This window comes from Colias philodice, chromosome 6 (assembly GCF_061535455.1).
Source record: "Colias philodice isolate Cphi_HAF_F1 chromosome 6, ilColPhil1 Martin Lab GWU primary, whole genome shotgun sequence".
NCBI classification, from domain to species: domain Eukaryota; kingdom Metazoa; phylum Arthropoda; class Insecta; order Lepidoptera; family Pieridae; genus Colias; species Colias philodice.
The window spans coordinates 2,193,852-2,207,868 of NC_143091.1; the positions used below are offsets into that span (position 1 = coordinate 2,193,852).

General features: G+C 34.9%; 1 protein-coding gene and 1 long non-coding RNA gene across 4 annotated transcripts in view; one reads left to right on the forward strand and one right to left on the reverse strand.

Moving 5' to 3' along the window:
* The first annotated feature begins 1,240 nt into the window (after positions 1 to 1,240).
* Positions 1,241 to 2,666, forward strand: LOC149487522 (uncharacterized). Its single transcript, XR_016315721.1, has 4 exons — positions 1,241 to 1,724; positions 2,017 to 2,251; positions 2,379 to 2,450; positions 2,569 to 2,666. It is a non-coding gene; the product is annotated as an uncharacterized LOC149487522 (long non-coding RNA).
* A 5,480-nt stretch (positions 2,667 to 8,146) lies between these two features.
* LOC149487523 (uncharacterized) overlaps positions 8,147 to 14,017 on the reverse strand; it is a 143,662-nt gene continuing 137,791 nt past the window's right edge. For all 3 annotated transcript variants that reach the window (XM_089696094.1, XM_089696093.1, XM_089696092.1), the window contains one exon: positions 8,147 to 9,664. In XM_089696094.1, the coding sequence (XP_089552220.1) occupies positions 9,455 to 9,664 (210 nt within the window). In that variant the 3' untranslated portion in view covers positions 8,147 to 9,454. The remainder of the gene's footprint in view (positions 9,665 to 14,017) is intronic.

Sequence of the window (14,017 nt, forward strand, 5' to 3'; positions counted from 1 at the left end):
ATGGAATAACTGCAGAAATGGAAGAGTTAATGATGTCAGAGATAATGATAGTGATTCTTATTCTTTATTCGCGGCTGAACGCGGCTTTTAGATTTAATATGATTATATTGATTAAACAAAATTTAATTGTATTTTATTATGTTTTTTATTACTTTCACTAGCTGTTCTTTTTTTTATCTGTATCAGATAACTGTACCAGATTACATATATATAATATTATATAGATGAAGAGTTTGTAGAGGTTGTTAATCTCTCAAAAAAACAAAGCTCGTAATAATAAATTAAAGTATCAAAACTTTATTTCCAACTATAACCTAAGTTACCATTAGGTTACCTTAATATGATGATTTTTTGAATTTGCCGCCTTTTCCAGTCTTATCTTTCGTTAGCCGGACTATCACCACAGTATCACCATATTTCCTACAGTATGGCGACGAATGTACTTGTGCAGAGAAACGGAGGGGAACTGGCGGGGGGTCGGGCGACGCGGGCCGCTTAATGCAATCACGCTGAGTTTGCATTAACTATCGCGAAAGGACGACGCAGTCGTATTTTTTGTGTAATAATTTTATTATACATAGGTACTTACATATTCTATTATGGCGCGCAAAAACTGTTCCGTTTACGGATGTAAATCTACATTGAAATCCCAGAAGGAAACAATATTTCAGAAAGATTGTATTAATAATTGTATCTGTTGAATTAAAATCAAAGCTATGTATATGTTGTCCTCATTATTTTCTAATCAGATTGTACATCCCAATGCGAATGCATTACTTCTTAAATGGTATAATATACAATTAAGAACATCCAAAAATAAAGTGTCCACGTAAATAATATTTAGCAGTGCAATATCTGTAATTATATATTTATGAACAAATGATTACATCAGATTTAATAATCGCAATTATTTTGAATGTACATATGAATAAATGATTTCATCATAATATTAATAATCACAATTGTTTTATTTCCCATTTGTTGCAACCCTAGCGTATTTTCGTGTGGCAGCGTAAGTACCTACGCTGGCGGCGGCATCGCGCGACATCAAAGGCGTTTCCTTACTGTAGGAAATAATATTGTAATACTGTGCTATCACTATCATTATTATATTATACATAGTATAAAACAAAGTCGCTTTCTCTGTCCCTATGTCCCTTTGTACGCTTAAATCTTTGAAACTACGCAACGGATTTTGATGCAGTTTCTTTTAATAGATAGAGTGATTCAAGAGGAAGGTTTATATGTATAATAACATCCATTAAATAGTGGAGAAGTACTGCTATTTTTGAGGTTTCTAATGTGATGTCGTAAAAAATTACCAGCCTTACTTATAAAAACTGACTGATCTGTTGCATAAACACCTCTCAGTTAAATAACTCTCAACTCCTTAAACAATGATTAAAATAATCTTAGGTACTTATAAACCTATCTCAGCAGTCTCTCAACTAAGTTACGTCAATATATGTATTTTTTTCTAGTAACATTATCGAAATAAAACCCGCTATTCACGTAAAACTTGACTAAAAATGTACTTTTTGACAAATATGAATGGTAGACTTTATTTTGTATGACGTTTAACTGACAGGATATTGATAACTTTCAAATTTCAAACATTTGTACAGATTTGAGATTTTTGATAAATTCAAATTCAGTTTTAATTTAAAATGAGTTCAATGATCAATAAACGTTCTCGTTCGACGAATTGGAGTGAGGAGGATAAGGTACGTAATGTACACAAGAAATCTAATAGAATGTACTTATTTCCTTACATGTTTTAATGCTTATTAATAAATATATATTGCTCTTTAGAAAGTGCTTCGAAAATAATTAGTGCTCGAGCGAGCACATATTATATTAGAGAATAAGGATACGTCGACTAATACAAATACAGCAAAAAAACTTGCATGGGAAGATGTTTTGTCTTGGTTATTTTAGTTTTACTTATTCTAACAGTTTCTTGTATTTAATAAATTGTTACAGTGTAATAACATTATTATTGTATTTATATTTCAGTTATAATATCATTTCACTCCATAAAAGGGACTTAAGCCAAATACAAAATCAGTGGAGGAATTTGAAGAAAGCTAAGGCTTCGGAACACAAATTTAGAACGGCAAGAAACATAACAGGCGGGGGACCTCCGCCACCAAGTCCTCCGCCTGAAGATCAAGAGCTTATAGCAGCTCTTCCTAATGAGTTTGTGGTTGATAACAATCCTTTCGATAGCGATGCAACACATGGCCAACAGGTTTATATTTTTTACATTTTCTACTGCTATTATTCCTTAATTTGGAATATCCATTAAGGGATAATAGCGCTATGCATATATAGTTTTTTATTGTGAGATTGAGTAATTATATTTTATATATTTATAGGAAGTTACTAAGGAGTCTGCTGATGATACATTGAAATTGAATGAAAATGATGAAAGCACTGCACATGCATAGGTAATCATATTATATAATAATTTGTATAATATTTTTATCAGTTATGTTATACAAAAATATCAGTATTATAAATAAAATTTATATTATTTTAAAATAATTATTATTTTTTTATTTTTAGCCTGAATTGCCAAATTTCTCCACTGAATTGCCACGTATAAATCCTACACATCACATTTTCAAAGCTAAACCAAAAAAAACATAAGTATGTAATGTTGAAAATAGAATTTCATGAAATTTCCTGTGCTTATTGTTCAGCTGTGATTTATGTGAAATAATGTTTAATGTTTATGTTATTTTTACAGTGGGAAATCAAATTCCAATTACGAGCATCAATTATTCCTCCTTGCAAAAAAAAGCAGGGAGGAATTAATGAAGCAACAACAAGAGTTGCATCTATTAAGAATAGAGCAAGAGAGGGAGCTTCACCTATTAAGAATAGAACAAGAGAGGGAGCTTCACTAGAAGAAGCTCCAAATACTTGCATTAGAGGAGGAATATTTAAAAAAAATAAATTTTGAAAAATAATAAAATATGGTTTTTATTGATTAAAATAAGTTTCAATATAAATGGCCCTGTTTATATTTTCGTCTTCATCTTCTATATTATCAGGGATAGTTGGATCGATTAATAATTGATTTTCAAGGCCTGAAGGATCTAGAAAAATACAAAATAAAGAATTAAAATATGCTTATTTTTTATGTATTGGCATTATTAAATATACTTTGTTTACATATTAGTTTGCACAAATACCTTGATTTAAAATAGACTCATTAAAGAGTATTGCTAAATTGTGCAAAACTGCACAAGCAACAATAGTGGTCTTGATCACTTGCAGAGACCCTCGCATTGTTTCGTTGAGTATGCGGAATCTTTGCTTCCACACCCCAAAGCAACGCTCTACAGTATTCCTCGTTCGTATGTGACTCAGGTTGTACCTTTCTTCTGCCTGTGTCCTTGGTCTTAATATTGGTGTTAGAAGATGCGAAGTACAAGGATACCCGCTATCTCCAATCAGCTTCCCATGAAATTCATTCTCCTCAAACCTCCGCTTTATTGAGCTTTCTCTATATATGCGGGAATCATGTGTACTTCCTCTCCAGTGACACACAATATCGCAGATTTTAAGGTCAGAGTCACATACTACCTGTAATTATTGTCATCAATATTATTATAAATTAGAAACACATAATAGCACACATAACAATGAAAATTTATTACTTTAAATACACTATGATCAAACTAAAATGTTATTGTACAATGTTCATACTTGAGTGTTAATGGAGTAATGTCCCTTCCTATTAACATAGTACTGTCCAGCCTCTCCACTCACTTTGCGTATCTTAATATGAGTGCAATCTATTGCACCAATGATACGCTTCATCCCGCATATTATGGCCTCAAATTTCCTAATTGCTTTGGCTTCCTCGGTTGAGTTCGACGGCATATTAATATAACGCGAACTTTTAGAAGCTAACGCAATAGCAACATTTCGGGACAAACGGGAAAGTGTCTGTTGACTCATTCTGTGAATGTCAGCACAATCTTCTTGGATCTGTAATGTAATAGATCGTTATACAGGCTTTTCTATTGTATATATCCAAAACTAGAGCACAAGTCACATCTACCTCATGCCGGCCCCAATATCGAATAACTGCCATCACTTGCAGTTCCACTGGAATACCGCCCCCTCGAGTGTCCACGCGAAGGTCATCCCGAATCAAATTAATGATTTGTTGCATGTTATTCTTTCCGAATCTATACCTCGACCGTAGTGTGGCCCTGTGGCCGCTACAAAAAATATATTGACACCATAGATTGACACTAATACCAGGTTATTTTAATTCTAGGTTGAAAAGTAGGTTTTTAATAAATAAGCACTCTCAGAACAATAGATTTATTTAATAAATGAAACGATACCATTTTAAATTTCGCGCTGTTTATGTATGATGTGCGCATGCCTTAATGCTCTAAGGCGCATGCGCAGGTTTTTATTATTTTATAATTTTAATAAAATAAATAATTCAACAATTTCAATGATGAGCCCATACGGACCTAACGGTAAAGAATACGATTTTGATAAAATTTGCCAATTTTGCTATGGATGGGGTGCTAAAGTGTAACTTTTTTATACCTAAAATTAAAAAAAAATTATTTAAAAAAAAACTAAAGGGGACCTAACGAAAAAATTGTGGGACCTTATAGGACCTAACGGAGACCTATCGATTGAGGTCATTTTTGACCCAAAATTCTATGGATGGGGTGCTAAAGTGCATTTTTTTTATACCTAAAATTTAAAAAATTATTTAAAAAAAAACTAAAGGGGACCTAACGAAAAAATTGTGGGACCTTAAAGGACCTAACGGGGACCTAACGATCAAGGTCATTTTCGACCCAAAATTCCATTGATGGGGTGCTAAGTTTGCACTGGTCATTTAAACTTCCCACATACATTCCCTTTACGAAGGGAATGAAAAATATTTTCGATGCATATTGAAAACTGAGACAAAAGGTATTTCATATTGTATTTGCGAATTTATATTGTATTCGAATTCATATTGTATTTTTCATAAATGCGAAAGTTTGTGAGGATGGGTGTACGGATGATTGTGTCACGCAAATACTACTGAACCGATTACAATGAAGTTTGGTATGTAGCTGAAGACATAGGCTACTTTTTATCCCGGAAATTGACTTATTAAAAAATAAAAAAGTAGGAACGGGAGCTATGCGGTTTTTTTTTGAAAATGCGGGCGAAGCCGCGGGCTGAAATCTAGTTTGAAATAATGCTCTAGTTACATAGTAATATGCGGTCAAAGTACAAACAGAGATTTTGATGCGAAAACTGATCTAGATTCTAGTCCTATGTTTTGGTAGAGGAAAAAAGTGATGTACCGCACACGGTACAGATGTACGTAATGTAATCCATATAAACCACGGTCGGTCTACCGGGGAGGTTCACTGTTCAGGTATGCATGCGCAAGTTAACCAAACATAGGTAGGCTCAAAAAATTGCTCAGATAGATATACCTATCCTATACATGGTGGGACCTTCTATATGTACCGTAGGTTGCAGCCACCAGCTTTACAAATATGTACTTGCATTTGTTTTAGTAGGTAGTCCATAACTTTTTTTATCGGTCAACCAGAGCTTAGCTGCGGCGTCCAGCTAGATGTTATATTTGAACAAGATTAAAAAACTATTAATAGACTTCGAGTTAATTCAATATTAATATTTTGACAGGAATTAATAATGATAGTTTAGCGTGTTTCTTATCGTTCAGTGTTGCGAAGTTTACATCAGATATTATTATTTCTGTATGTATAAATTACTTTGTTCCATTGTTAACACAACTTTTGTATTTTTTATTAATTATGATGTCAATTAGGTAATATCTATTTCTGAGATTGTGGAGTAAGATTATATTATCAAGTAGTTATCCATTTTATTTTTAGTAAATGTGTTGCTGTGTTAGATATTTAATCGATGTAATGAAACATCGCATGTATGTTGTACCTAGAACCAAAATTATTATTTTTTTACACAAAACTAAACCGCCGTAAAATTGTCAGACCTTTTACAAAATTTAAATGAGGCCAAGCGGAAGGCACCAATTTTCAAATAAAAAGAATAATCAAAATCGGTTCAGCTAGTCGAAGGTTGTGAGGTAATAAACCCAAAAAATGTCGGACTAAGAACCTCCTCCTTTTCTTGAAGTCGCTTGATAATAATTAATTATTAACATGAGACAACTGATAACCCACACTTGGCCAGCGCGGCTGATGCTGGCCTAGGTCGTCATAAGCTTGTATCACAAAATACAAATTCTGTGTGCTTGCAGTGAGAACAAAAAAAAATGTTTCGATGTATTTTTATGTAAGTAAACTGAGTAAAATTATTGTGACTTATGATTACATGTTAGGTATGTTTTATGTAATTATATTTGTGTTAAAAGTAATAGTCTACCATTTAATTACAACAATATTAAGGCAGTTTGTCAGTAAAGCTGGAAAACCAGTTTTAATTAAGGATGAATTATTAATATTGAACCGATATCTACTATAAATTATAAGAACTGCAACTAGTGACCTCGTTGTATACCTACTGTTTATACCTATATTTCGAAAACTAGTAGGAGTAGCAGAACAACATAACAACTAATAAGGTTATAAGGTATACTTCAGTGGTTTAAAAGTCTGAAGAAAGGTTACTCCTTGAATACATAGTTGGCATTTATACAATAATACAACCTATCGACCTCCTTGACTGCCACTGCAGTGGTTAACGCATGTGCGTAATACCGAGGGGTCCTGGGTTTGCTTCCAGATGGAGACTAACAAAAAAGAAATGTCTTGGTCTGACAGGAATCAAAGCTGAGCACCTACATGTCCCTAAAGAAAACATTTTTTCTTGCCGGAAACTTTGTTTACCTAAATATTATCGCTCCTCGGGCATGTACTTTTCAGCATGCGTTGTCATGTCTGCAGCACGCCGTGTTGCTGGCAACATGTTGATGCACCTTGTGAATACGGGGCATGTTGCAACTGCTCATATTATATTCTGTTTTATATGTAAAAAAATCTCGCCTTGTTCTTTTATGATATTAAACTGTACTGTGTATATTATTATTATTTACTACACTATTTTTATAATTGTGTCCATACATCATGTACGCATGACTGGTGTCAGTACATAGCATACGCCCATTAAAATAAATATTAGTACTTGTTAACAAACTAAAAAGTGTGACAAATCTTTTTCGCTAGTGCTATCTAATCTCAACACTTCTTCCTTGTCGCGTTATCTGACACTTATTTTGATTAATGATAATAATCGCTAGCTAACATTGATACAAAGGTATCTATTTTTGTAATCTATTGATGGGTCTAGTCACTAGTGGTATTTTTAGGTACCTAATAAGGAAAATGTATTTAATCGAGTTCGCTATTATTTTGATACATTTGCAAACTCTATTTTACTGTATTGATCAACAACGTTTTGAAATTCATTAAAATAATCGAAGATATGTAACCAAAGGGCTTCCATTTCGCTATTTCTATCTGATGGAAAAATAAACTTCTTTAACAAGTATTCATGTACTGAATGTATAGGTGGAGATGTATTTCTCATTATTGGTATGAATCTACTAATGCACAATATTGTTCAGATGATCACAGAAGACATGTATATAAAGAGCTTAGATAAAGAGATGCATATTGATGAAAGTTATTGTTATAGAACTAGTTGTGTTTTATCATAGTATCAAAATGATAACGAGTTTGAGCATAGAGTAGCTCTACTTCTTGGTAGAATTTATTAATTAAAGAACAGAAAAAAATCGATCACGAGCTGGGATTCGAACCCGCGTCTAAATTTATAAAGCATTTGAATGCTTTTAAACTAAATATAAAAAGAACTATGGTTTCTGTATGTAAGATATCTCAAAGATCTCATTAAATGTGTGCAAGGTAAAGTTTAAAATTTAGCCTTCTTCCCTGGTCAGTTGAGGTGTATTGGGTTGAATTTGATATTTTGGTTCAAATGCTTTATAATGTGTATAGGGTTTTCAAACTGCCTTAGTAAACAACAATCAGTGAAACATATATAGAAATAAGTCACTTTAGAGCAGTTTTTTGTCCATTATTGTAAAATGAACTCAATTTATATAGGGGTAAGGGTAAAATTAAACGAATAAACATTTAGTAGTTTTGCATTTATTGGGTACGAGGAACCTTTCTGGTCAACATAAGCTACAATGGACATTCTGTTTACAATATATTTACAATTTTCAGAATCATATTATATCATAACTAGCAATGAAGTAAAATACGGCATATTCACAATAATTAAGAGGACTAAATAGAACATCATCTATACATATACGCAGTAGTCTTGTACAAAATACTACACTACTTCACATTTCGCTGTGACTCTTTCTCGAACCAATCTCGCATACCTTGCACATTCCAATTTAATTACATTTACAATCATTCCATTCAATCTGTCTCCAGCCATTTTGTTCTTTTGTTTACGATAAACATTAAAGCGAATATTTATTACAGCGCACTTAAATTATCCATTTTAGAGCCATTCCTTGATGGCATCGGACGTACCAACTTTTTATATACACCGTTCCGTCTCACAATTCTATTACAACTTGTACTATATACAAACAATTTATAATATTTAAAAAAATACAATGTTAAATCGCTATGTATAACTTCTATTATCGATATATAGGGTTGGAATAAAAATAGATTTTTTTTTCAGTTTCAGCGTGCAAAATTTACTAAAGCCAGCGTTTGCACGAGGCCACACTCTCGCGACGACTACTATCTATAGACTCTTTAGTATAACGCTACACATCAATCGTTGATGATTATTATTTATCCGAACACTATTTTACATTAACTGCATCATTAATTTAAATACAACTAAACGATAAACCACACGACACGATCAGTTTCCTATGTCGACAGATCATTGTACACAAACTTGTGATTTAAATGTAACACGATAAATAACTTAAAATTAAATACATACAAAAAAATCGTAAATAAATTAACAGTCAATCGTTCAATGCGTGGCTATCCGACTATGCAATAAGAAGATATCATTAACACACGTCTTATTTTACTCTTACATGGAATACGTTATATCGATAGAGCTGTATCTAAAACGAACGTCACGGACAACGTCGCAACACTAAAAAGTCTCAGTCGAGACGCGCAGCAAAAGCATGGCAGTTAGCACGAAATTCTGCACCCTAAAGATTAAATAACAGAAAAATATATCTATGAATTGAATTCAAGCATAATATTCGTCGGGTCGTCGCGCCTCTTGGAGGGCGCGCGACGGTCGGGCGCGGGGCCCGCTCCTTCCCTCGGCGCTGCGTCCCGTTAACCTACGAATTAACATAGCACAGCCATACATAGTGACTCCCCGGGGCGGGCGCGAGGGGGAGGCCGAACGAGCCGAGCCGGGCGAGCCGGCGCCGCGCCGCAACTTACGACACGGGCGGCTGCGGGCCCTGCGGCTGCGGCGCCTTGCTGCCCGCCGCCGGCAGCGCCGCCAGCGTGTCCTGGCTGGCGTGCGCGCGCAGGTAGCTGTTCTCCACCTCCAGCTGGTTGATCCTCTCCATCAGCTCCGCGATGCGCTCCTTCAGCACCTCCACCTCCTCGCGCACCGCGAACATCAAGTGGCTCTTAACCAGATCCTGGAACGAGACATAGAGCACCGTTAAAATCATTCATCAATTCATAATATATCGAAGAGTTTTCTTTTGAATTAAAATAAATGCCGCTTGTAGCACAAATAACGAACGAAACTCGTCCCAGTTTATCAAATTTGTTAACTCCAATTAGATATCTTGATAACGTAATGTTTTTATCAAATGCAAACCTAATGTCGTATAATATGTACACAAGTCACCGATAAATACGTAAAAAATAAGAGCGTTGTACTACATCGTAGCCTTTTGCGGCCAGTAACCCTTCTCATTTCATTGTAACTGTACAAAAATCACGGAGACAAAGCACCAACATTCGAACCGAGTCAATAAAATTCAACATAAATTACCGAAGAGCGAAAAACGAAAACACGAAAACGTACTTGTGTATTGGGCACGACCACGTAACAGGGATCCTTTTGTCCCCTCTGTCTGATCTCGTAAAGGCATCCATCGCGGGGTTGGATAACGTCAATCATGATTCAGCGAGCGAACCGGATTTCAGCGTCACAAAGTTTACGTGTAGAGCCAACGGTGGTTGGAGCGCTACTGAAATCTGAATATGATATCGATAATAATAAATGGCGAGCAAGTTGCGCGTGCGCGTCCTAGCAGGCGACTGACGGTCTGCGCGCGAGTGTGCCCTATTTAAAAGTGAGGTACACGTCATCGAGCACGCGGTCCGTGTGTGCACTCTGAACCCGACAATCCCGCATCGAGGCGAGCGCGCCTCCCGGTTTCTAGAATCCTTTTGCATTATGCACAAACGAGGAAACTCTGATATGAATTGACACGGAAGCATTATAATCCGTTTTACGCAGCAGAACAATACAAGTTTAGGGATTAACGATACTTATCATTTCTTTCTTTAGTACGGTCTGATATTGAGAATTATAAAGGTTAAAAAAACAATTTATATGCGAAAAAAGATATTAACGGTAAACGATCAATCCTGCACATGTAAGCAGCATGAGCGAAATCGCTATCATGATAACAACATTAGACATTTTTTATTGATGTTATTGTTTGTAAATTATAGCGGAACTATGTGAAGTAAACAGAACAATAAAAATGAGGCGTTTTATATTATTAAAATATGATCTCATGAGTATCCGTAAGACATACAACAGATAAGAGAAAATAAATAAAAGCTATCATAAATTTATCCAATATAAACAAAACACGACACGTGCTTTAAAAACTAATTTTTCATGATAAATAAAAAAATAGCTTGAGAAAATATTATGTTTAATAAAAACTTTTATATGTAGTAATAGATGATGGAATGGTAATTTATTTCAATGTATAGAATGCGGATAGCCAGCAACAATGCATATTACATATATGACATTCTCAGCAAAATAAACATAGGTAATTGGCTGAATACTGGTCGATGACGATTGCAATCCGAGGAATGTGTTCGCCTCACATGCAACAACATCTTGTGACATTTTTTCGCCGCCCACATATCAACAAGTCTAGCTTTTAACGAATGACTCAAAACACGCTCTGTTTGCGATATTTCGCGAGGCTATAAGCGGCCCGCGAATATTTTCTTAATTTATATTTAAAACTGGTTAAAAATAGAATGGTGAGATAAAATCGTGCGGGTTGGGCGACCTTCAATTAAGCATTTTAGTGCTCAATCACACTGGAGCGCTCCGGTTCTCATTATTCAGACAATTCACAATATAAATCGCGCGTCACTTGCGAGCGGTCGATTGATGAGGCGCCAATATTTCCACCGTACGAAACAGATGTGTCGATCGCGTCTCGAAACCAGTATTCGTTATGTGAATCTGTTAATTGGCCCCAAATTCTTAATGAGAGCTAAATAATTCACCGCGTGAAACAGTAAAAGTAGAGGCAACGTAAATAAAATCGAAACCTATAAAAATGGATTGATGGTAAACAACAGACGTGTTAATTTATCACTTTTATCTCGTGTCGAAAATTAGATAGCGATAGAGCGAGATATGTGCCAGGAGGTTACTGCACGAACCGCGCCCCGTAAACAACACCGCATTTGACAACGATTGCATTGCCGTATTAGCATGTGCAGGAGTATCGAATCAAGTGCAATGTCCTCATGAAGAGTACAGTGAACTTTTTCGCAGTCACGTACCAAATACAGAAGGCGATGATATAATGGGTCCAAGGGCGCATGATTAAACCAGTCGGGTAGCTTTTGAACAACTGCAGCATGGAGGCAGGAACAGAGATTCTGCTTCCTTTCAATGTGATGGATAAAAGTATACTAAAAAGAGGCAGACATTAAGCGATTAGAATGTTTTTAAATATGCAGGTGTACGTATGATATTATGTCCATTTAATAGCATAATCAACGGCTTAAGAGCGATAACGGTACGTTGACATACATGCAGTGGCTTAAAATTGTATTTTTTTAATCAAAAGAGTCTACAATTTGTGTAATAGGTATAATGTAGACTGCGTTAAGTTAGGGACCGTGTACACGTGATCAAGATAGCGCGATACAAGTTTGGCGTGGGTGACATCATCACAACATTTGGGCGACGGCTTTTATAATATAATCGGATGTAAAAACAATGCGCAGTAATATAACAACAGCGTGCCAGCAATAATCGATTACTGGCATCGCTTTATTTACCAATTCGTACCGTAGCGTGAAATCGGAAAAATTAATAAAGTTTTCTATTTCACTTTTCACTCAGGTACTTACAATAATACAAATAACAAAGTCTACAATAATAAAACTAAACATTAACGATGTAATTATTACGCTTGAACATAATGTGAAATCGGTAGCTGTAGGTACGTACATATTTTTCCTATCAGCAAAATCGGAGAATCAACAATGCACACATTTACATTTCATATCAAATTCCTATAAATTTGCAATCGAAAAGGAATTTCAGAGTTATTCCACAACATTTGTACAAACACAACTTTGATAATATGTTTTGTAGCGCGGCACTATATTTTTTCTACAATATTTACGCAGCTGAATTATACGACTATAAATATTCATGAGTTCATGACACACTTTAATGGGTTTGTTTTGACGACTCTTTATTTTACTGCTATTAATTGTGTGCCATGAATCTCGAGACAAAAGGGAATTAAAATTTAAGACGTATGTTATGTTACATATGTGGTTATTAGTTAATACATCGCTAAGTATAAACAAGTCATCGCCGTACAAATGTAATTACTCATTACTGTTCACGGCAAAACGGCCCATGACCTAAGCACCAGAGACGCTTATCGACTTCCTCTTAATACATTCAACCATAAATTAATAATATGAAAAATTTATAAATATTGTAATTTAAGCACATATTGACATAGCCGGTTATCTGGGCGCGATAACCGCGGAGACCACGGAGTGAAAACAAGAGCCAGGGGTCACATTAAGCGCTGATTTAAACTTGAAGACTGACCCAGACTAGTTCAAGTCATAAACAGAGTTGACTCTTTGGAAGCGAAAACTATTAAAAGCTTAAATACGAGAAACAAATGCATCGTCAAAACAAATTTAAAAAGCACGGATTTATAGTGATGCTCTGCCAGGTAAGGGACGCCTAAAGTAACGTTACAAAACTCGTTTTATATTTTTAGCTCTGAATCGTATACGGCCACAGAAGATGGGCGATAAACATAATAATATTATGATGAAGCTAATTTTTTTCGTTAACATTACCAAACTTGTTGTAACCGAGTCCGAAAATAAACAGCTCCGAAAGTGAAGGTCGCGTAGATTTGAGCATAACAACTTGTTTATATACAGATTATCATTTCTTGATTCCTACTTTACGTAAGTAATCGTAAGATACGATACAACAATCGCGATAAAACGAGTACGATTCCACGCGCGGCCAATGTATTTTTCCATGAAATTTATCATCGAGAAATCATAATAGAGTAAACGTTTTAATAACAGGTAAAGTAACGAGACGCTTAAATATTTATATTATCTAATAATTGCTGCACAATTACACAATTGTTTACTTCGCTCGGTTCTGTTAATAATATCATAATATGTTACTTAAATGTGAATCTGATAAAGGCAATACTTCATTTCCTAATGAGAGCAAAATTGAAATGTAACGAAAACGTTGAATTTCGTACGCGTAAGTAGATTTTAACATTAATTGTGCAAAGTCATTATTTAAGTTAAACTTGGGTGAAATTTCCTGGATTATTACACGTTTACAACACACCACGTGGAACAGGTTTTACGAGTATATTAATTTTATACTTATTTTTATTTAGGACAAGAGTGAAAGATGCCTACGTGGAGCTGAAACGAAACCTTATAAGTTATAAACAAGCGACCGCTAAGGAGTTTTTTTTGACGAA